The 22,474-nt window shown below is 36.7% G+C and overlaps 1 protein-coding gene across 1 annotated transcript in view; it reads right to left on the bottom strand.

Moving 5' to 3' along the window:
* Positions 1-22,474, bottom strand: part of RALYL (RALY RNA binding protein like) — a 148,357-nt gene that overhangs the window by 19,465 nt on the left and 106,418 nt on the right. The window contains exon 6 of the mRNA XM_049633218.1: positions 16,688-16,860. Within this exon, the coding sequence (XP_049489175.1) occupies positions 16,688-16,860 (173 nt within the window). The remainder of the gene's footprint in view (positions 1-16,687; positions 16,861-22,474) is intronic.

The raw sequence follows: 22,474 nt of genomic DNA on the forward strand, positions 1-22,474 counted from the left end.
AACATTAGAAACCAGGGAGGTAATATAGACAAAGTGTGGCTTAAATTTTATGACCCTTATATTACCATGCTTACAGTGCCATTTTTTATAAATGCCATTTTAACCAATGCAATTTGTGGAATCTTTATGTCTCCCCCTAAACTGGAAGTAATTCTAGTTATATTTATTCTTTGAAAGTCAAATGAAGCAAATCTACGTCTACTAGGCAATCAGTGAATTATTTTTTTCTCGTGAGTGGCTTAGAGAAAAATGGAAACATTTTCAAACATAGGTAATCAGCTTTGCTAAGCATATGCATAAGTACAAGTGTTCATATATTACAGAATTATTTTCTTATAGAAATAAAATTCTTTTGCTTTCTTATTCATTACATTAATTGCTTAAATTATTTTTATTTCTTAAAAACATTGTGCAAATATTAGCATATTAAAATTTCACATATCAGGTGCCTGGGTGGCTCACTTGATTAAGGGTCCCTATTCTTGATTTCTGCTCAGGTCATGGTCTCACGTTTGTGGGATCAAGCCCTGGGTTGGGCTCTGTGCTAGACATGGAGCCTGCCTGAAATTTTCTCTCTCCTCTCTCTGCCCCTCCTCACTTTCATGCACCCTCTCTCTTTCTCAAAAAAAAAAAAAATAAAATAAAATAAAACTTCACATATTATTTCAGCACTAATTTCCTTAAAGCTAGAGATTTAGAAAGCACTGGTAAACTAGTGGTAGTTAACAAAATTTACTTTTTACTTATATTCCTATTACTTATATACCCTTAATAGGTCCTATATTTAAAATATCATGTCTATTTTCTTCAGTGAATTCCAAATAGACCTTTTAACTGGCAAATTCAAATTTGAACAATGAAGGGGTGCTTAACAATGAACAACTGAGTAACAATTAATTTAATATTACAGTCACTGTATTAGCTTTACGGAATATATGCAGATTGAAGAATATGTTTTAGAATATAAATCCTTAACTAGAATGTAAGTTTCCATCTGAGAATGAGGTGCCCTCCACCCCCAAAAGAGGCATTTTCTTTCTCATTCAATGACTTGTGACTAGCACTTAGAATGGTGCCTGAGCATAATAATCACACAATTAAAATAATCATAATAATCATTGATAAGTATTTGCTGGTTGCCTGAATAAAAATGGCATGAATGGGAAAACACATATGTAGCTAAACTGTTTCTGTTGCTTAAAACTCTTAACATCACTAGGACCCTCTTTGTAGTAGATTTTGCTGTTTGGAATTCTAGAATAATTTACAGGAAGAGAAATTATTTGTTTACCTCTCAGAATCCTAGAAGAGTTTATTGATTTAATGTTGCTTGGCTAGACAACATCAGAATTGTGGTGTGGATTTTAGCCATCTGGCACAAAAATAGGCTTTCTGAACAAATCATATATGTGGGCTATTTTAAGAACCCTATGTTATTGATATGAATATGTAACATCTTACTCATCCTTAATGGAATTACCTCTTAGGCAGCCAGAATACGACATGTCTACTCCATGGAACTCCCTGTATGTGTTTGACTACTTGGATGGGAATCCCTATCCATAAATGATCTAGTCTCTGTGTTCAGATCAATTGTGAGGAGACAAAGATCCCATTGGTGAGGATTAGGAGATGGGGGTAGAGTGAGATCTAAAGACTAAACACAAAAATTTAGAATTTGTCAAGTGTGATTATGTATGGCTAAGAAGTGGTAGACCAATCTTCTCTCTAAATGAGATAATTATGTACCTTCTTTTATTCCTTGCCTAGTTCATTCTTCTTACTATACCTATAGAAATGAAAATAATTTCTTCAAAATTGAAATCAGTGTAACTTTTCTCAGAGATTTCAAATGGTTGTGTCAGGCTACAAACTCCTATACTACAGTTCAACAGAGATTATCTCAAAAGAGTGCCTTGATGTAAGACACAGATTGTTAATAAAATATGCTGGGGGTGGTGGTGCCTGGGTGGTTCAGTTGGTTAAGTGTCTGACTCTTGATTTCGGCTCAGGTCATGATCTCACAGTTGTGAGATCAAGCCCTGAGTCGGACTCCACAATGTGGAGCCTGTTTGAGATTCTCTCTCTCTCTCTCTCTCTCTCTCTCTCTCTCTCTCTCTCTCTCCCCCTCTGCCCTTCTTCCCCGCTCATGTGAGCTTTCTCTCAAAATAAATAAACTGTAAAAAAATAATAAAATATGCTGAAATTTTAAGACAACAAAAGTTGTAAGGGATGTGTATAAACACTGTAATTTAATCATTTAAATGTTTTCCTTTCAAAGTTATTAAAATTTCCTACAACTGGCACTTCATTAAATTTTGTTACTTGAGGGAAGAGATTAAGTTTGCCATACACATATACTTATAGCAGGGATTTTTATAAACATGATCTTATTTAATCCTTTCAATAACTTGCAAAAACTTCCTTTAACAGATGTTGAAGTAAGCCTCAGGGAGTCAATGATTTGCCTAAGGTCTTGTAGTTATTAAAAGACTTGCCCATCTGAATCTAAAACCCAAATAACCCTTCTGAATTGCTAAACTTACATCTGGCACTTTGTAAGGGTAAATGGAAATGCTTTTCTCCATTTAAAAAGGCAAAAAGACCAACTTATCCTTGGCTTTTTTCTTAGAATGTCTCTTTGGAGGTCCAGGGAATCTAGATCTTTCCTTCTAACCTTTGACATAAAGATAAATCCCATTAGGGGTTAACCTCATTCTCTAATGTTTACAGTGTAGTGATAGCTCCAAGATCATGGGCCAAATAACCTCTAGGTATGTGATAATGTTGAATTTTACCTGAGCCGGAATCCTGAGAAACAGTGAAGGTTAAGAACAACACTCTTTGCTGTTGCCCCAGTCCACCCTTTGTGTGGAAAATGGTTTACTGCAAGGAACCATCCTTCCCCATTTGACTTAGGTAAGACTTATTGATGCCTACTTGTTTACCTATGACACAGTTAGACATAGACCCTCCAAATTCCCATTCTTGGTCTCATAAAAGATTAGCTGAACTGTTTTATCCCTGTTTGATCAATGAGAATAAAATGCTTGTTAATCAAACTTTGGTTAAGCTCCTCTTCTTCCAGGACTCTGAACTTTGGCCCACCATCTGCCTGAGACTGTATACAACCCTTCTGGGCAGGGACCTTCTGGGAAAATAGGCTGGCCCCAGGGTAAAACATTACCTGATATATTATTCAGTTTGTCAACTTTTCGCCCCATTTTCCCATATCCTGTTAGCTCTAGCTTTGTTTACTCTTCTCCAGAAAAGGAAAAACCCTTTTAGTTTAACTCTTGAGAAGCTTGCAGAGCTTATGGTCAAGGCTCTTTATTCCACTAGCCCCATCCTCCCTTGCAATGATCTTTTCAAGTAAAGCATTTACTTACTAAATTTATAATTGTTTTTAATTTGACATATGTAAAAGGTAGCTCTGGATTGGGCTCTGAGACCTCTTAGGAGCTGTACAGGAGATTGTCACGAGGTTCGGCTTTTTGTCTCTTGGGGAGATAACTGTTCTGCTTTGCTGCGTAAAATGCATAAGATTTCATCCTAATGACCAAGACCTTAACATTCTCCCCAGCTTGACTAAACTTTAGATGGGTTTCTTCCAGTCCAGAGGCTCCTGACCTTCATTTTCTTAGAGCATTTATTTTAGAGAACCTGCATTTGCAAATTATTTTTCTGCCCCTTTGAGATGTAAATCTTCTCCCAGCTTCTTGCCAGTTTTACAATGTAGGTATTTCTTTCTCAAGGATCTGCAAGCCTTTCCTTTGAAATGTACTCATTGAGGAAGATAGCTCCCCCTATCTCCCAGTCTCTTTGAGAGGGTAGGCACCTAACTTAGATAAGTAACTATTAGCTAACATAGGTGGCCTAATCACCTTGGTCAACCTTTGTACTAATGTCTTCTGGTACTTTCCACCAACTCACCCAGGCTTAAAAACTCTGCTGACTTTTGTTTCCAAAGAGTTGAGTTCAGTCTTTCTGTTCCATTGCCATGGTCTTGAATAATGTCTTCTTTACCTGCTTAACTCCATCCAGTGCAAATTTTCTTTGATATTAACATTGTGATCACTTTAGTCCTACCTTCTATGCATATAAATCTGTGACTGCTTACTCAAAAATTCTATTTTCTGTTCTATACTTGGGAGGAAAGGGCCTTTTTGTTGGCAGGATTGTTTTATTTCTCCACAACTTTCATTACTAGCCTTTGAAATCTGACAGCTTTAATGCTTCAGATTGCACTATTTTCCTCTAGAACATTATGACGTTTCTAGAAAAGTAGCTCTTTTTCCTTGTTTTTGTATATTTAAGCTTATTTTTGGACTGCCTCTCATTTCCAAGACTTCAGAACCTTTCTATTCACTTCCTTTTTTGTTTGCCTTTTTTGTATAGATACTCTGGGATGGTGAAAATATTTTATTTTGTTTGGATCTATACTCTCGATTTATTACACTGCCTTTTAACATCATTAGAGGTCGTTTGGAAATTACATGTCTACCACAATAGTTCTAACATCTCAAAAGCCCTTAGCTCTAAAGCCTTCGCTTTTGAATTTGCTATTGACCATGATACAGCCCTAGCTGCATTTGGAACCACAACATCTATCATACTCATCTGGGCATAATTTAGTTTTGAATTCTCTGAAGTTTATTTTCTTATGAACTTGTGACTTTCAGCTTTTTGTGTACTTTCTGGGCTTAAAAATTGCAGATTGGGAGTGAGAGAGAGGCTTATTTCTTGATTTGTTTTATAACTCGGTGTCCTAGCTTTGCTAACTAAATTCAGGTTACTTCAAATTTGCATTTTTATCACTCACGGGAGGTAATAATACAGAACCACCGAAAACCAACACAACAGTCAATACTGTTGTGTTGACTTTGATGTGTTGGTTTTAAGTCTCCTTCTGTTGTTCCTCCTCAGTGCCTTTAAAATGCACAGAATGCTGCTTGAATGACCTAGTGACTAAGTTATAATGAAAATGGTTTGCTTCTCTGCTTTGTATAATAATCCTCTAAATCACAGAGGGCATGCATACAAAAGTAATATTTAGAACCCAATCTGATTAGAATACACAATAAAATGTGCTTGAAATAGGAGAAGGCTCATAGTTTGGGTGAATCTGAGGACATATTCCTCTGTTTATCAAATATTCATTAACATTAACATGTGCTAAGCACCATACTGAGGAAAACGACAAAATAAAATAAGCCCTGAGAAATTCACAAATCAATAAGCCAGAAGGAATGGAAATCACTAATTACAATATAGCAAGTTAAGGTTGATGAGATATGTATGGAGTGTGTTCTAAAGAAAGAAGCAAACTCAAATGTGTCCAGGAAGGTTGGGGGCTTTGTTCAGGGATGGATTCATGAATTGTGACAATAGTCTTGAAGACACAAGATATGTTGATCAGCCAGACAAAGTGAGGAAGAGTATTCAAGTTAGAAGGAATAGCACATACACACAGTATGACGTAGTATGTCAAGGACCATCAAATAATTCAGCGTCCCTCTATCTTATCCACCTCATCCATCCTCCTGTGCCTTGTACCATATGCGAGAGGGATACAAAACCAAAAGAGACCATCTGGTCTGCAAGAAGCTTTAAGTTTAGTTGGAGAAAGAGACTTTTTAAAAAGTAATAGCAATGAACTGAGTGTTCTAATAGAAGTCTGTGTGAGCTGTGGAGGACATACTTAACTCTAACTGGGAATATCAGTAAGGTTTCTAGAGGGCGTCATATTAGAGCTGAGTAATAAAATAAAAGTGGATGTTCACCAGTATGAGGAATAGAATGACATTCCAGGAAAGTTAATTCCTGCCCCTAACCCTCACCCTGCAGGCAACCTATGTTCATTTAAATGCAATTTACAATATTGTACTTTTTTGTGCAAAACATCTTTCACTTGGTGTAATTTCAGTAGTTTGTTCCATTTTGTTGCTGAGTAGTGTTCACTGTATGAATATATAACCACACTTTATATATCCACTTTCTGATTGATGGATTGTTTCTAGTTTTTGGATATTATGAGTAAAACTGCTAAAACATTCTCACACAAGTACTTTCTAGACATATATTTTCATTTCTCTTGAATGCTTAGGAGTTGAACTGCTGCCTCATTATATTGAGTTTTATAAGAAATTGCCAGACATTTCTAAATGGTTATTACATTGTGTCTTCCTAGAGAGTTGGAATGTTCCATATCTTTGCCAATATTTCACTACATCAGTCCATTTAGCTGTTCTGGAAGATGTGCAATATTACCTTTTAGTAGCTTTAATTTGTATTTTCCTGAAGACTAATGATTTTAAGTGAGTTTTCATGTGCTTACTTCTTTGGTGAAGTATCTGTTTACCCTTCCTTCTTCATATACCATGTGCTCTATCTCAAGGCTTCTCCATTCTGGCTACACATTAAAACATCTTTGGACTTTTGCTTTGGCTCCATCCTGACTCTGATTTAGTTGTATAGCTTGAGGCCCCTGTCACTGGTATTTATAAAAAAGCATGCTTGATGATTCTATGTGCACCCAGGTTTGAAAACCTTATCGCTGTGGTCCAGTGGTTCTCAACTTTCTTAGGTATCAGAATCACCTGGAGGGCTTGTTAAAAACACAGATGGCTGAGATCCACTTCCAGAGTTTCTAATTCAGTGAGTCTGGGTTAGAGTCTGAGAATTTGCTTTTCTGAGAACTGGGATTTCTAACAAGTTTCCGCATGATGTGATACTGCTGGTCCTGGAACGACCATGTGAGAACTGCTGCTTTAGCCAAACGAACCAACCCGACTTCTCAATAGACACCAGATTCTTGCAAGCCTTTCTTTGGTATATTCTGTTCTCTCTGTTGATGTCCTATCTCTTTGTGTTCCTTGCACACACTTTTTCATTCTTTAAGAACCAGCATTAATGTCACAACCTTTCTGAAGTCTGCTCAGATTCATTTGCTCCATCATTTGTCTGCTACACTCTACTGTGATGACTCACGTGATAATAGTACTTATCACACTGTTTGGTTAACATCTATTTGTTCTGGCTGCAGTACTTCCCTCGTGTACCCATTGAGAGTGTTATAAGATCAGAAACCACTTCACCTTGTTCTTTGAATCTTTAGCCACAAACAATATCTGGCACATTACCGAGTTTCCACTATTTTATTTAAAGAATTTTTTTGGTTGTTGTGAGTAGCTGGATAAGAAGTAGAAAATGTGACATATAAGGCTTCTCACATGCTTAAGATTCTTTAAAACTACAATTGACCATCTGTAATTAAATTGGCAGCCAGATCACAGAAGCCTGAGAGCAAATGTACAGCAACAACTCAAATGAAAGCCACATATCATCATAGGTTACAGTTAGCATTATCTTAAAAAAAGAAAAGAAACGAAAAAGCATAAGAAGGGGACTTGAAAGGAATGACTTTGAATTGAATAATCCAGCAAGTATAAAATCAAAGAAAAATTTAACAAGATGAAAGCAGAGTATGATTTTTCTCAGCATATTTGTTTCCTGAAGGCTTTCTTATCAAATAAGAAGCGTTTTTTTAATAAATTCAATCTCCAGAGACTTTAAAAACACAAAGTTCCATATGAGGCTTGTTGTTAGAAATTTTGTAATGTTTTATTGAAAGCTTCACTTGCAAAATGAGATGGTAATGATGATGGCAATGATAACAATAGCTGCAATTTACTAGCTCACTGTGTGCCAAAGAACTTTAACTCATGATGTTCATGAGTTATCTCATTTAATCATTACAAGATCCCTATAAGGTAGGTATTATTATTCCAATTTCACAGATGACAAAACAGAGGCTGAGAGAAGTTAAAGAGTTTGTTCAAGGTCAGTATTCAAACCCATTTTTGGGGAGGGTTACCAGATAAATTACAGGAAGCCCAGGTGAATTTGAATTTCAGACAAATAACAAACTGGGTTTTTTTTTTTTTTTTTGTTATAAGTATGCCTTGTGTAATATTTGGGGCATGATTACATTAGAAAATTATTCATTGTTTATTTGAAATTCAAATTTAAGTGGGTGTCCTGTATTTTTATTTGCTAAATCTGAAAACCCTGCTTTATCTCATGCCAGAAAAATTTGCATCAGACCACTATGTTGCATTGTGTCCTAATTCTCTTATATAAAGTCCATTCCCAATTTACTTACATGAAATTTATAGACCAAACTTCAAACATCAAGGCCCTTTACAATCTGGACTCCACCTTTCTGTTCTTCCATTCAGGGGAGTAACAAGTGTCAAGGCTCTGAGACAGGAGCTGAATGATGTGGGCCTGGAGGCCAGTGTGGCTGCCATGGAGTGAGTGGGAGAGAAGTCAGAGCCAGATCAAAGGTTATGGAATGCAGGGCTGTGGAGATCACTGTGAGGACACATGTTTCTACTTTGAGTGAGGTAGGCAACTCTTGGGGTGTTTAAAACAGAATGACATGATCTGACTTAAGTTTTTTTTTTTTAATGTTTTATTTTGTTTTGAGAGAGAGTGCAAGCCCAGGAGAGGCACAGAGAGAGGGACAGAGGGTCTGAAGTGGGCTTTGTGCTGATGACAGCAGTGAGCCAGACATGGAGCTTGAACTCAAGTGCAGCAAGATCATGACCTGAGCCGAAGTCAAAGGTTAACCGAATGAGCCACCCAGGCTCCCTGACCTGTCTTAAGTTTTAACAGGAGCATACGGACTGCTGTTTGGAGAATCACGCACAGAAGCAGGGATGTATAGCAGATATTCAGGCAGCAGCAGCTCAAGTGGCTGCTTTTCTTGACGGTGGGTTCAGGCTTCAACCTGTGTTACGCTGTGCTCTGTGTGACAACTTCCAACTCGGAGCTGGGGAGAAGGGCATCATTCTCTCAGCTTTAACTTGGAACCTGGTGTTTCATCCTGAGACCTGAAGGGACGCTACTCCAGGAGCACCTTGTGGGTGTTGCATCTTTGGGTGCAGAAGAGGCAGCGCTCTGGGCCGAGAACAATGTTCTCTCACAAGAGGGGACAGCAAAGGCTGTGGCAAGACTGTGCACTGAAGGGGAGAGCAGGTGGTGGACAGGCAGCAGGAGCACATATCATGTGTCTGAGCATAAATGAGGCATTTCTAGGATCTCTTCCACCTCCAACTGGGAGAGACTTGGGGGTGGGGCTAGCAAGGTACTACAACTGTTCAGGGGTTCATATGAGGCTGAAGGACTTTTATTATTAGTCCTACTGTGACCTAATTTACAGCATACCTGGATACGCATGGAAAAAACGGGGTTAGCAAGATTAAATAAATGAAGTTCAAGGGGATAAGAAAACACAAAGGGAGATGTGAAAGGATACAGTACAAAAAAAAACCCACAAACACTTGGCAAATTTTTAACTGAATGTCTCTTTTGTGCCAGGCATGTGCTTTTTAGACATTACCCCATTTATTGCTCACAACAATCCTTGGTCTGGCATATATTATTACTAATCCCCTTTTATAGATGAAAAAAGGTTGAGGCCAGTGAGGATACAGGTAAACAGCTTGTGCAAAGTCATGAACTGTTTCTGTCAAACTTCAGGCAGAGTTTGCATGTTGTTTTTTTCTTTTTTTAAAGTAATCTCTATGCCCAATGTGGGGCTCCAACTTATGACCCTGACAACAAGAGTTGCATGCTCTACTGACTGAGTCGGTCAGGCACCCAAGAGTTTGTGTTTTAAAAAATGTTTTAACATTTATTTATTTTTTGAGAGACAGAGAGACAGAACACCAGCGGGGAAGGGGCAGAGAAAGAGAGACACAGGATCTGAAACAGGCTCCAGGCTCCCAGCTCTAAGCTATCAGCACAGAGCCCAACACGGGGCTCAAACCCACAAACCGTGAGATCATGATCTGAGCTGAAGTTGGACTCTTAACCGACTGAGCCGCCCAGGTGCCCCAAGAATTTGTGTGTTTAAAAACAACTAAGCCATCAAGCCTCCTCTGGGGAGAGGTAAAAAGTTTATCCAAAGGAGCTAGGCAGAGTTCTTTAGCTAAAATAAAAATTACTGAAATAAAGAAAGATGCCAAGAAGAGAAAGTCTGAAAATCACTACAAGGAACACTTATTACAGAGACCAAAGCTCCTGACGAGGCAGGATTCCAGGCTGGAGAGCCAGGATATAGATGTCCACCTGTCACAACTTTTGCCTCCTATCAAGCACTTAGCCATCTCCCATTTCTGTTGAGAAGAGCTGGCTAATTAGCTGTAGTGGCCCTGGTCATTCATACCTCAGCAGTAAGTCACCCAGGCCAGGTCACTTACGGGACGCATGCACCATGATTGTTCATCTGATCCCTGACTCTGTCCAAATTATGGACTGACAGAATTCAAGACGAAGGTCTCAATGCTGCACTGAAATACAGGTCCAAATCAAACAGGTTAAGTAACCACTTTCTTGCTTCCTTGTGATAAATACCTCTAACTAATTCAGTTGACACTACCTTTGGGAGTGTGTCTCCCAAGTTCTTGCTGGTTCCCTAGCTAGCATTCAGCCCAAATGATGAAAATGAAAAGAGAGAGATGCATGGCTGATAAAAGGGAGGACCCAGGCAAAGGATTTCATTAGGAAAAAAATTAAAAGTTTCAAAAAGGAGACATTTTCAGTCTGTTCATAAAGACTGAAAATATTGATCAGAGTGCTTTATGCATTTCAGTTTTTCAGGGGTGTATCAGAATGCTTGCTTAGAGGTCTCTCCAACTCTAGGGTTTGATTTGTGGTCCAAACCTTCTCCAATGTGCATAGAAATTCAATTCCTTAAAGCCTATGTGACTTGCTGCTTAATTTAAATTTAATTTGAGTGTTTTGGTAAATGCCGAAAGATGTATTACAACGTAGTACTCAGCGTGCATACCTAAGCATTACACAATCTAGCTAGGTAATTCTACTGTGGATTCTTACTAAATTTACCTGATTTGATTGTATGCAGTCAGCAGAAGCAAAAGTAATTACAAGTAGGTTTCAAAAGAGCTCAAATTCTCTAAAATCCATTTAAATGTTTGGTTTGTCTATAGTTTCCTTCGTGAATTGATGGTTTAGCTTTGTACTTTCAGACCTCAACCTGATAGAAGTACAGATTTCTGGGCTCTTTCCCAGATAATCCACATCAGCATTTTCAGAAAGCACCTTAGGTATTTGGATACAAGTCGACCAAGAACTTTGATTTGGAATACAACGAAGAACCTCTCTAAGGTCCCTTGTCATATCTGACAGCTGTGTATCGTCCTGGAGTGTATATACATAGAAGCTTGGGTAGAGTTCATTAGCAAGGTACTGAGCACTTACTTTTCTATAGTATTTCCATTATGACACAGACTACTTTTATTTTGTATCATGTTATTTTATAAAAAAGGTGATTACAACTTTGGCAAATTTAAAAAAAAATAAAAAAGCTTGGAAGATAAACATCTTATTTGGGAAGTTTCCAGTAGTTTTATAAAAAAATACGTTCATTATCTATCCATCCATCTGTCCACCCACCCATCTACCTACTTATCATATGAAGTATCTAATGTATATTGGATATTAAATATTTATTCTATAAAATGGTCTAGGAACAATGAAGGCTGATTTGAATATTTTTTATACACACATACTGTTTTTTTCTACACATATTTTTTTTCTACAATACATACTGTTGCTGTAATTTGGTACCCTTTGACATAAAGTTCCAATCTTACTCCTGCCAGAAGTCTTTCTGACCACTCCAGCTCTATGTGATTCCCCATTAATAAACTATATTTCTCATGTGGTTTCTTACCATAATATACTGCTTTAAAAAAACCACATCTGTAGCCCTTATCCTCAATTTTTAGACTTCTGGAGGGAAAAATTATGATGGTCCTTCTTTATTCCCATAGCAAAAAACTCTGTGCCATTCATTAGTGTTCAGTCAATAAATATTTGCAAATGGATTTATTCAGAAAGAGGAATACGATAGTGTGGTAATGTATGTACAATGCATTAATAGAGTTCAATTTTAAATAAATTCAAATATTAATTTCTAAAAATTAATGAAATATATAGGCATAGATGATTATAGAATCACAAATTTTTAGTTTTGGCTGACCTCTCATCAATTATCAAGTACAAGTCTATTATTTTTTACATGAGGAAATTAGATTCTATAAGGCACTAAGCTACTTGAAAAAAAAGGAGCCATTTATGTGAACATTTCATTTCATACATAAAGCAATAGTTTTAGTTACCTTTGCATTTTTTGTAGCACCTCGTTCACACACAATAGGCACCAAATATCAGCTGACTGGATTGCTTCTTGGAAATCAATTTCACTAACTGGATATTTAGAACTGGATGATGAATAGATAGCTCATGCCTTCAGCTTCTCACATGCTTCACAAGGGATACCGCCACCTACAGCTGCCCTATTAGCTTATTTTGCTGGATCTCCCTTGCCTCAGACAGAATTCTTGTTTCCTGTTCATTCCTGATTTTCTTTGAGCACCTGCCTGAGCATGTAGATTCTACCTCTTCTTTCTGACTCCTACTGTGTGTGCTAAAAACCTAATTATATTGTATCCTTGCTGAATCTGTAATAATATCTGCCTTTCTAAAAGAGAATATTTATGCTTTTATTTTCCTTTTTTGGGAGCCATGGATTATTTGATCTGGAAAGGAGAAAACAGTGGACACCAGATAGAGCAATTTTCTCTAGAGCAATCACTAGGAGGGACTCCCCAGTCTCCATTTAGATAGCTCATTCATTGTTTTCCAAGTCTTGGAACCAAAGTGAGATACTAGAGAAGGATTTAATTCTTCAGGACCCTAAGCTCCCACTTGTAACACAAGGGTTGAGGGAGAAAACCCTAGCACCTCCAGACAGAAATAGGTCTAATCAGTTACTTTCTGTGTGTTTAGAGTGTAAACCATACACCATGGTTTGGATTTATTCCCTTGGCTGCATGATCAACCCTTGCTCCTTCAGATGTGGTGTTCCTGGAACACAGACTCAGAGTAAAGATCAAACAGAATGGATTTTAGACATATCTGATATAATCTTACTATTTTGCTGATAAGAAAGTTGAGACTCAGAGAAGTTACTTGTTTAAGGTGATTCAGTTGGATTGGATAGTGATAGATCTGGGACTAAAACTGGCCATGCTGCCTCTTTCATGGCTGCTGACGTTTGGTAACTGTCTTACTTCTTAACTTCTTTTACTTTATCTGGTATTTGAAGTGATCTCATGCTCAGGTAGATGACCGATCTTGCAGCTGAACCTCGAAGTTCCTTGAAGTTTTCATATATGGTGACTTTTCCTCTGAGCCCACTTCCATCACTGTCTCCTATAGATCTTCTTATCTCTTACTTGTCACATGTCTGAAATATCTCAGTCTCCAAGTACAATCATCACTTTTCTCATATGCGTTTCATTAAGAGAGTTCAAGCACAAACTATATAAATGTAAGTCAAAGGATGATAATCTCTGGAGAGTGACAAGAGACAAGCATGACCTCCCTTTAAAGGCATAGGACTCTTATTCCCTTTCTGCCTCTATTTTCTCCTTCTCAACCCCTTCCTGTGTTCCTGTCTTCCTTCCTCAGGTTCCCCAACATGATTCATCTAGTTATCTAGTCTTTACTAATGTCCCCAGTGCTCTTTATTTATTTTTTCTTTACACTTATCTGACAAAAATCCAATTCTGAATATGTTGGCTTTCTCCCTGCTTCTATCAGGGCTGATACAAGTCAATGGAGGAAATCCCACAGCTGGGCTGACCAGTGTCTCTACAACAGTGGTTCTTAAAGTGTGGTCCCCAGACTGGTAACATCAGTATGATTTGGGAAGTTGTTAGAAATGCAAGGCCCAGACTCACTCAGTCTACTGAATCAGAAACTCTTGAAATGAAATACAACAATATGTATTTTAACAAGTTTCCCAGGTAATCCTGATACACCATAAAGTTCAAAAAATACTACCATATCAAATCTTTGTCTTTAACCTCAATTTGTTATTGGTACTAGCTGTCAATCTTTATATGTTTTCTACATCAGTGATCCTCTATGTTTTGCATACTAGCTTCTTTAAATCTCCATTTTCCTCAAATCTGTGGTCCTGCCTGTCTCTCCTCACTCTCCAGGGATCATCACCCTCTGACTTATATAGTTTGTGCTTGAACTCCCTTAAACACCTGCCATCAAATCCTCAGACTTACTGCAGTTAGTTTCAGTGCAAGAGTGTTCATTTTCTTTGTGTTGAAGGCCAGCCCATACACCATACCTTTCCCTTCAGCATCAGGAACTTTTTCTCTTCATTCAACTTCTCTCTCTCCACTGGCATCTTCCACCCAACCTCTGAGCTGTCAGCACAGAGTCTGACCCGGGGCTCGAACTCACGAGCTGCGACATCATGACCTGAGCCAAAGTTGGATGCTTAACTGACTGAGCCACCGAGGTGCCCGGGGGGTTTTGATTTTAAGTGTCATAAAAAGCCCTGTAGGATTTTAAGCAAGGGAGCAACATTACCTGATATATAGTTTATGAAGATTTTACCTTTCTTGTGTGGAGAATGGAGTGCATGGGCTAAACCAAGAAAATCTGCTTAGCTGTAGTGGAGATGTAACTAGCTTTGGGTTATGATTTGGAGGTAGAGTTAATGGGAGAGGATGGAGAGAATCAAAGGTAATCCTAGTCTTTTTGTTTTTAACAAATGTGTGGATAATGATGTTGTTAGACTGGAAAGGGATACGATGACTGGAAAAAAAAAACAAAAATGTTTTGTTCATGTTGAGTTTCAATTATTTATTGGAGATAGGCACATAAATGCTTGAGTCTAGAATTCTAGGAAGAGATCAGGGATAGAAATATAGATTTAGGAATCTTTGGCCTATAGATGACATTTGAAGCTCTAAGTAATCCTGGGAAAGTATGTAGAAAGAGAATGTAGCCTATGACAAAGTTCTGGGCTACTCTAATATTTAAAATGAGTAGCCACTTGTATGGCTCAGTTGGTTAAGTGTCTGACTCTTGGTTTCAGCTCAGGTCATGATCTCACAGTTTGTGAGTTCGAGCACACATCAGCGTGCACTGACAGTGCATAGCCTGCTTGGGATTTCTCTCTCCCTCTCTCTCTCAAAAAATGTATATTATTAAATAAATATAAAATAAATAAATAAATAAATATAAAATAAATAAAAATAAAAATATAAAATATAAATTAAACATAAATTTAAAATATAAAATAAATAAATATAATTAATTAATTATTAATTAAATATATATAAATATATATATATCATGGAAGTATGGAGTGAAAATTTCTAACATAAGAAAATGAGAATGAGCAATTGGTAAGGTAGGATATTTTCTTAGAATTCTCCTAAACAATTCTCAGTCAAATTCTGCTGAGAAGTAAATGAGAATAAGGACAGAGAGGTAACGAATGGAAATGGGAACATGGAGGGCTCCAGAGACCCTGGCAAGAGCAGTCACAATAAAATGGTGAAATCAAAAGTCTGATTAGAATGGGCTGAGGAAATTAAGTTATTGAATTAGAGTCTGGCCTGAGGAGAAGCTGCAAAAGTTGTAAGTTCTTCATTCTAGTCCCTCTCAATAGATTTCTGAAATCAAAACCATTCAAAAAGTAACCAAAGCCCTTCAAACTGAGGCAGGCTTTTGGAGAAATAAGGGTGGTTATTAAAGACTCATATTTGAAAAGTTTAAATGAAGGTTCCATGCAATTTAAACAGAACTGGAATGTTAAAAAATCAATATAGAGCTCCATAAATGAAATTACTGACAGAGTGGTTACCATGCCGAAACAACAACCACCATGTCAAAATTAGTTAAGTAACAGTAAGTATTGTTAACAAATTGGAATCTGATATTACCTGGGATAAGTCAAGTTTAATATGATCAGTCCACAGAGATATTTGAGAATTGGCAACACACACACACACACACACACACATTCACACTTGTCCTCTCATCATTTTTATTAGTCAATCCCTTTAAAATAGTATATTTAGTTTCATGGATGATAAAATATGAGAGACCGCATCTTCATCAGCATAGATTTACCAAGTCTTTGGTGTGAGTATATAGGTAAGGACATCAGAAATGAGTAGTATGATTACAACGTTGGGAAAATAAAACACATAAAGAATCAAGTCTTGGCTAAATCCTTAGCTCATAAAAACTGGTTATCAAGCAGCACTAGCACTGATGATGGCGAACTGGCCATATACCAAGGGTCATCTTAGTCTGCAGACTATAGAAACAACCGTTGGCCATACAACTAGTAAAGATAATTATCATCACTGAGTGATACTATTGAGTGAGAGAGGGAGCCATGTATCTTCCAGTAGATGGTCATTCGTTGCCAGGATATTATATCCACATGTAGTTCACATATAATTGCACAAATGCAAGATTCTTTTTATGATGGAGCATCCAGAAGAGAGAACCTTTCATTTGGAACTTCAAATATAACTAATCTCATATATAATATTTCAACTGTCCATTAACTTACTCGGTCATATTTTAAGTTGGCAGAAATGTATTGAGCACTTATTATGTGCAAAGCACTGTAGTGATGTTGCCTTACATATATGCATATAAGAAATAAATAACCCCCAGATATTTTATCCTTATTTTAGAATGAGTGAGTGGCTGACATGCTGGTGCTGTTACCAAAGTGTGTGAACACCAAATGTTTAGTTCCTACCAGCTCATGACCCCCATCTTCATCGAAGTCCTCCTCTATCCCATCAGTCATCTCTTCTCCATCCGCATCTGGCCCTCCTTCAGCAGGCTCCTCTGTAGAGTGATCTGCATTCTCTGACACACATTCATCTTGGATCAGCTCTATACTCTCTTCCAATTGCTTCTTCTGAGCTTCTGGGGGGGGGAGAAAGCAAATGACTACTACCTTGGGTTGCTCATGAGCCATTTGGATAAACCATGAAAAAACAGTCTATGAAAGGGTAAATTCTGTGTGAGGAGGATAAGGTAATATTATGTTCTGGTTGAATTTATTCAGTCATGTAAATTACGTGCCTAATCTGTGTGCATTTTCATGGAAGTATGTTTACTTTTAAATGGAATTAGCAAAAATTAGGAAATCTAGATGATACTAGTATATAAATAAATAAATATTTACATAAATAGATGGATCTTTCCAGCTATATATATTCTTTTCTAATAGGGGTATACTCTTAGAGGAAAAAATATAACAAAAACAGAGGGTAAAAATCACATAAAACATAGAACTTGTTCACTGAATGAGGGACGATGAAGAAAACTCATTGACAAGTTCAAACTTAATTGAAAAAGAAAAAAAATTCCCCAAGGAAAAAAAGTACAAAAGCACATGTGTTGTCTTTCAGACAACTTTTCTATGTGAACAATAATTTGAAATTTTAGAGTCTAGATTCTAGACTAGACTAGAGTCTGGCAGATATGGTTAACTGCAGTGGTTACGAATAAAATTCTGGTGATAGATTTACTAACTTTGTTATGCAAAGCCAAAGTGGTTAACCTTTCTTGTGCCTCAGTTTCTTCATCCGTATAATTAGGATAACTACTTAACTTCCAGGGTTTGGAATAGTGTTTAGTAGAGTTATTTGCAAATAATAAGTGCTCAACAGATGAAGCTACATTCTACATTAACAGAATTCCCTACAATTACCAGGGTGTGCATGCTCCATTTACAGAAATTCACTCTGATGGGAATTATGCTGACAACATAATAAATATTTCCCCTAGTGGTTGGTTTTCATCTCCTATGAAAATATCAAAAAGCATTGGGTATTGAATACATGAGATCAGTTACTGTACCTCCTTCTCTTAACTTATTCCCATGTATACATGGCTATCTCAAAAGCTGGGTGATTTTCACTCATTTTAATCATTGTAATTTTATCAGATAATTATCCCATTATCTGATTTGAGTTTTAAGAGATGCTACCTTTTAAGCTTATATAGTTATATTTTTATGGCAATAAAGATATTTTATAGAGCCAAATAAATTGAGGGGTGTTCATTCCTAGTCTTTTTCAAAATGTGATTTAAAGAGAAAGTAAGTATTGATATGCATATATTTTGACTCAGCACAAATATTTTCAAATACAAGTAATATGTAATCAACAAACTGATAAAAATGATGTATAAATAAGCAGGTATCCTCTTCTATACATTGTTTAAAATTGTAATAGTTACTTGTGTAAATACATGTGTTTTTGCAGTTTAATTCTCCAAATAATAAAGTTTATGTATTGAAAATAAGGCAGAAGGATAGGGTTGTGCTCTGGTCCTGCTGTCAGAGGACAGCATTCTAGTTCCAGCTTAGCTACTTGCCAGTGGAATCATGTGCATTGGGCCTGGCCACTCGGTCAGGTCCTTTAAATGTATTAGGTCAACCTTTCCTCATCTGTATAAAAGCTTTGATTAAAAAAAACCTACCTCTGGGGTTGGCTGTGAGGATTAACAGAGCTTCTATTTTGGAAATGTTTTGCATACTATGAAGGACTACATAAATGTGTACTGTTACATACTAAAAGGAGACTGTGTGCTCCTCACTGTGAAAGTGTCAGGATAACAACACCAGTAGGCATGGAACAAGAGGGCTGGTAAGATCAGGAATAACTGAAAAACTTGTGGGGCTGAGGCTCCATTTCAGAGGAGGAGAAGAGCTGGTAGGTCCAAAAAGGCTAAAAATAATTACTACAGGCATCTTAAAATGACAAAACCTAAGGTCTTTTTCTTCATTTACTTCCCATATATAGACACAGACTATACATTTCATGATGTTTTTCTATCAACTTGTCAGTTTTGCTTTTTTCCACAGATCAGCATAACTACTGTAGTGATGATGTAAATTCTGCTTTAAGCTACACTTTTTATCTTCATATATGTGAGTGTACTGATGAAAGCAAGTAGCTTAAATTCCTTCTTCTCTGATGTCTTATCTACATCACTTTTAGCATAGAAAGTCTTATGAAGACTTTAAAGTGATTATTGTAAAACTTAACCAAAAAGTTTAATTGGGAGAATATTACCCAAGTCTCTGGATTAAAAGGAAGGCAAATCAGGCAAGAGACACAGACACAGACCACATGCTGAACTTAACTGTCACTGAAAACTGCTAGTTTTTATTCCTCTCACCTTCTTTCCACCTATCACTGACCTCTGTAGTTCTTGACCTTTAACCTATCTACACATTCATGACCAGCACCAATGGAGAAAAAACTGTGATGGGCAGACTAGTTTGAGCACTGAAGTTTTGAATCTCTGCTGTTGATCACATCCCATGCTCTACCTGATAGCCTCTACTATGGCTGACCCTTTGGACAGCACAATGCATCTGGCAACTCTGGTTTCCATCCTTCAGCCTTTCTCCTTCGAGTGATTTTTGTGTTTATCATTTGACCCCTCCCTTTTTGCCACTCTAGGTTACCACTCGTTCAAAATACCACTGCTGTCATGACCTGGTGCTGATATTTCAGGAATGAGAGAGGAATGGGCATTTGGGATTGGACAATTATTATCCTATACAGTGAAAAATGTATTGTATAACTTTTTCCTAAAGCCAGACTTTCTGGATTTTAGGTCATTATGTTTATTCTTTTGTCATAATACACAACTGTACTTTTGCTTAGGATTAATATTATTTTGGAAATTCATTTGGCTTGACATATACATTTCTTCTCTAATGATTTTCAGAAGTATTTGTTCTCTGGAAACCCTCGTTTTTAATGTTGAAAGTAATATTCTTATTTTCCCCCTCTGGAAAATTTTTGGCCAAAGAACCACAGAAGATTTTCAGAAAACCCATGTGGGATCAGAACTTAAAGATGCCTAGCCCTCATTTGGCTTTGTGTAGCAATTTGTTGCAGTTATGTTTGAAATCCATGCTGACTCTCCTGATCTTCCTAAACTGAATGACATCCCTTCTTCCCTGATCAATCAAACCCCAAATCAAACGTTGTCTTACAGTTAGTCTACTCTTGTCTTATCCTTCTCTCTGTGGTGTTTAAGTTTCTTTAATACTAGAGCTATTGCCTCAAAAGGTCATTGTCACACTCAAAGGGGATAATATAGATGTTAATCTTTTATAAAGTGAGAAGTGCAATACAAGTCAGTTATCAAGAAATAGTTTGATTTGCTCTGTACCCCTTACTGAATAGAAGAGATAATATAAGCTATTAGAAACGATATAGAATTTAAGATCCATAATTCTGTTAATTACTAATCCTATTAACTATAGCTTTCTTCTCTAAAAGATGAGCATGAAAATAACATCTTTCAGAGAGTTGTTGTATACTCAAATGAGTGTTTTAAAATGTAAAGGCGACACAAACATGTTATCGTAACAGGCTCAAAAATGGTTATTGAGTTGAACCTATATTATTGCTCTAGGCAAACAGTTTATGTCAAAATCATTCATTACTATTGACCATTAAGCATCTACATTACAAGGACAATTTGGGCTTTGACATGGTCCCTTCGTTTCTGTTTAGACAGACATAATGTTTTAAGTTAGTCTCTGCTTTTTCGTGTATGTTATACAACATACATGCAACTCCTCTGACAGCCAATTTCAAAGGCAATAGTGTTCAATGCAAAAAAAAAAAAAAAACCACCAAAAAAACCCTAGGACTCATCCTCATTCATCCATTAATTAACTTGAAGGCTAAATGCATGGAAGACATTATCTGGTTTGAGAGAAAAAACTTTAATTACAATGGCAGTCAATTCATAGCAGTTTAACAGAAATACAATCAACCTGTGCTTCAGTAATATGTAGTCATCATAGATTTTTGTCATTACCTCAGTAAGAAATGTTATAATCGGTAAACAATGATAGGTTCCAGGAATAAAATTGCACATGAAAGCACATCTTGTTTATTAAACTGTTGGTTCACAGTTTAACAAGCAGTTTTGATCCAGTAATTATTTTGTTGAAGTGGAAACAAAGCAGCTTGTTCTATTTTTAATGAATAATTATCTAACTTTATTTCTCCTAGAAACGAGGAGTATTTTTTAGTTTATTCCTGCCTTTATAACATTTTCTTCACCTACATAATTATTTTTTCTGTTGATCACTTTTTCCTTTTTATTGTGAGTGCTGAGCGTATATGTACTATGTATGTGTGTGCACGCCCATTTATGTCTCTACCACTAAAGTTCTTTGGGGAAGAAACATTTTTATTCATCTTTGTAGCCCTGATGGTTCACTCAGAGCCTTACATGCAAATGAAATATCTGCTGAATATATTCATGAATTGTGATGGGACCAAAAAAATGAAAATAAATGTGTGGGTGTCAAATTCTTTTCATAGAGTCAGAGTGATTGTTGAATTTGGCACCATGGTTGCAAAAATATGAATCCACAGAGGTTAAAAGAAACATCCTTGTCACATTTTACATGAGAGTCCCATACCATTAAGTCAAATAAAATGCGGGGTCTAAGAGTTTCTTAGAAGATTGTTCATTTTTACACGATAAGTCTTCAGGAGAAAAAATAAAATGTGAAGTGTGCAAGGACTTATGGGAGGATGGCTGCTTTGGAACACTGACATCTTTTGGAGTCCCTGCTGAATTCTTTAAGTCTGAATGACAGGTTGGCCATAGGATTTCTTTGGTGGGCAGAGTGAATTTTAGATATTTTTTGAAAGAATGTATTAAGAACCAAAAATCTAGCAGCTATATGCCTAAAAGATATCTCTAATATTACATAAATAAGGATTTCAGGAGGAAAAAAAGGTTATGGCTCCAAGTTAGTGAGTGCTTACAAAGTACTGACCATGCAGCATGCATTAACCACAGGCCTTGAGACATCCTGTAAGGTAGGCCTCTTTATCGTTTTCCAGGTGGAGAAGAAAAAGGTGCCTGTGGTCACACAGTTAATAAGTGCAAGTGTTCGAGTTCCCACTTAAGGCTTTCTGTTTCCATAGCCTGGGCTATTTCCTAATATAACTCTAGAAAAAGGCCTAATTTGATAGAGCTTTGAATCTCCTCAGTAACCAGCTAATTTCAAATTAAAGACTGAAGAAGTCTGTTTGGTTAGGGGCACATGCTCCAACTAAATAATGGTTATCAAAGGAAAAGAAGCACAAGTGCTAGTTAAGTACTTCTGTTTATGGGAATATGCCTCAGGCTTTAAAAAGCCACGAAAGAAAGGAATTTATATTAAATTTCAATCTTCATATTCAAAACACTTTTTGTATGTCTCATTTCTATTTCATAAGCGATATATGATATAGAAAACAAGTTAGAATTGTTGGGATATATATTCAAAGTATTTTCATTAAATTCAGTTTGCTGCATAGCTATTATCATTAATATAACTCTGAAAATTGGTTGAGTTGGCAGTTAAGTTTTTTGATAGGCTGGCTTAATTGATAGCTAATTACTAGCTAAATTGTACTTAGCAGATGGTTGGAAAGAATGTTGATATAAAACAGTCACATTATTCATTAGAGTCAAGCTAGTATTCTATAACTATTGTTTT

The sequence above is a fragment of the Panthera uncia genome, chromosome F2 (genome assembly GCF_023721935.1).
Source record: "Panthera uncia isolate 11264 chromosome F2, Puncia_PCG_1.0, whole genome shotgun sequence".
In the NCBI taxonomy this organism is placed as follows: domain Eukaryota; kingdom Metazoa; phylum Chordata; class Mammalia; order Carnivora; family Felidae; genus Panthera; species Panthera uncia.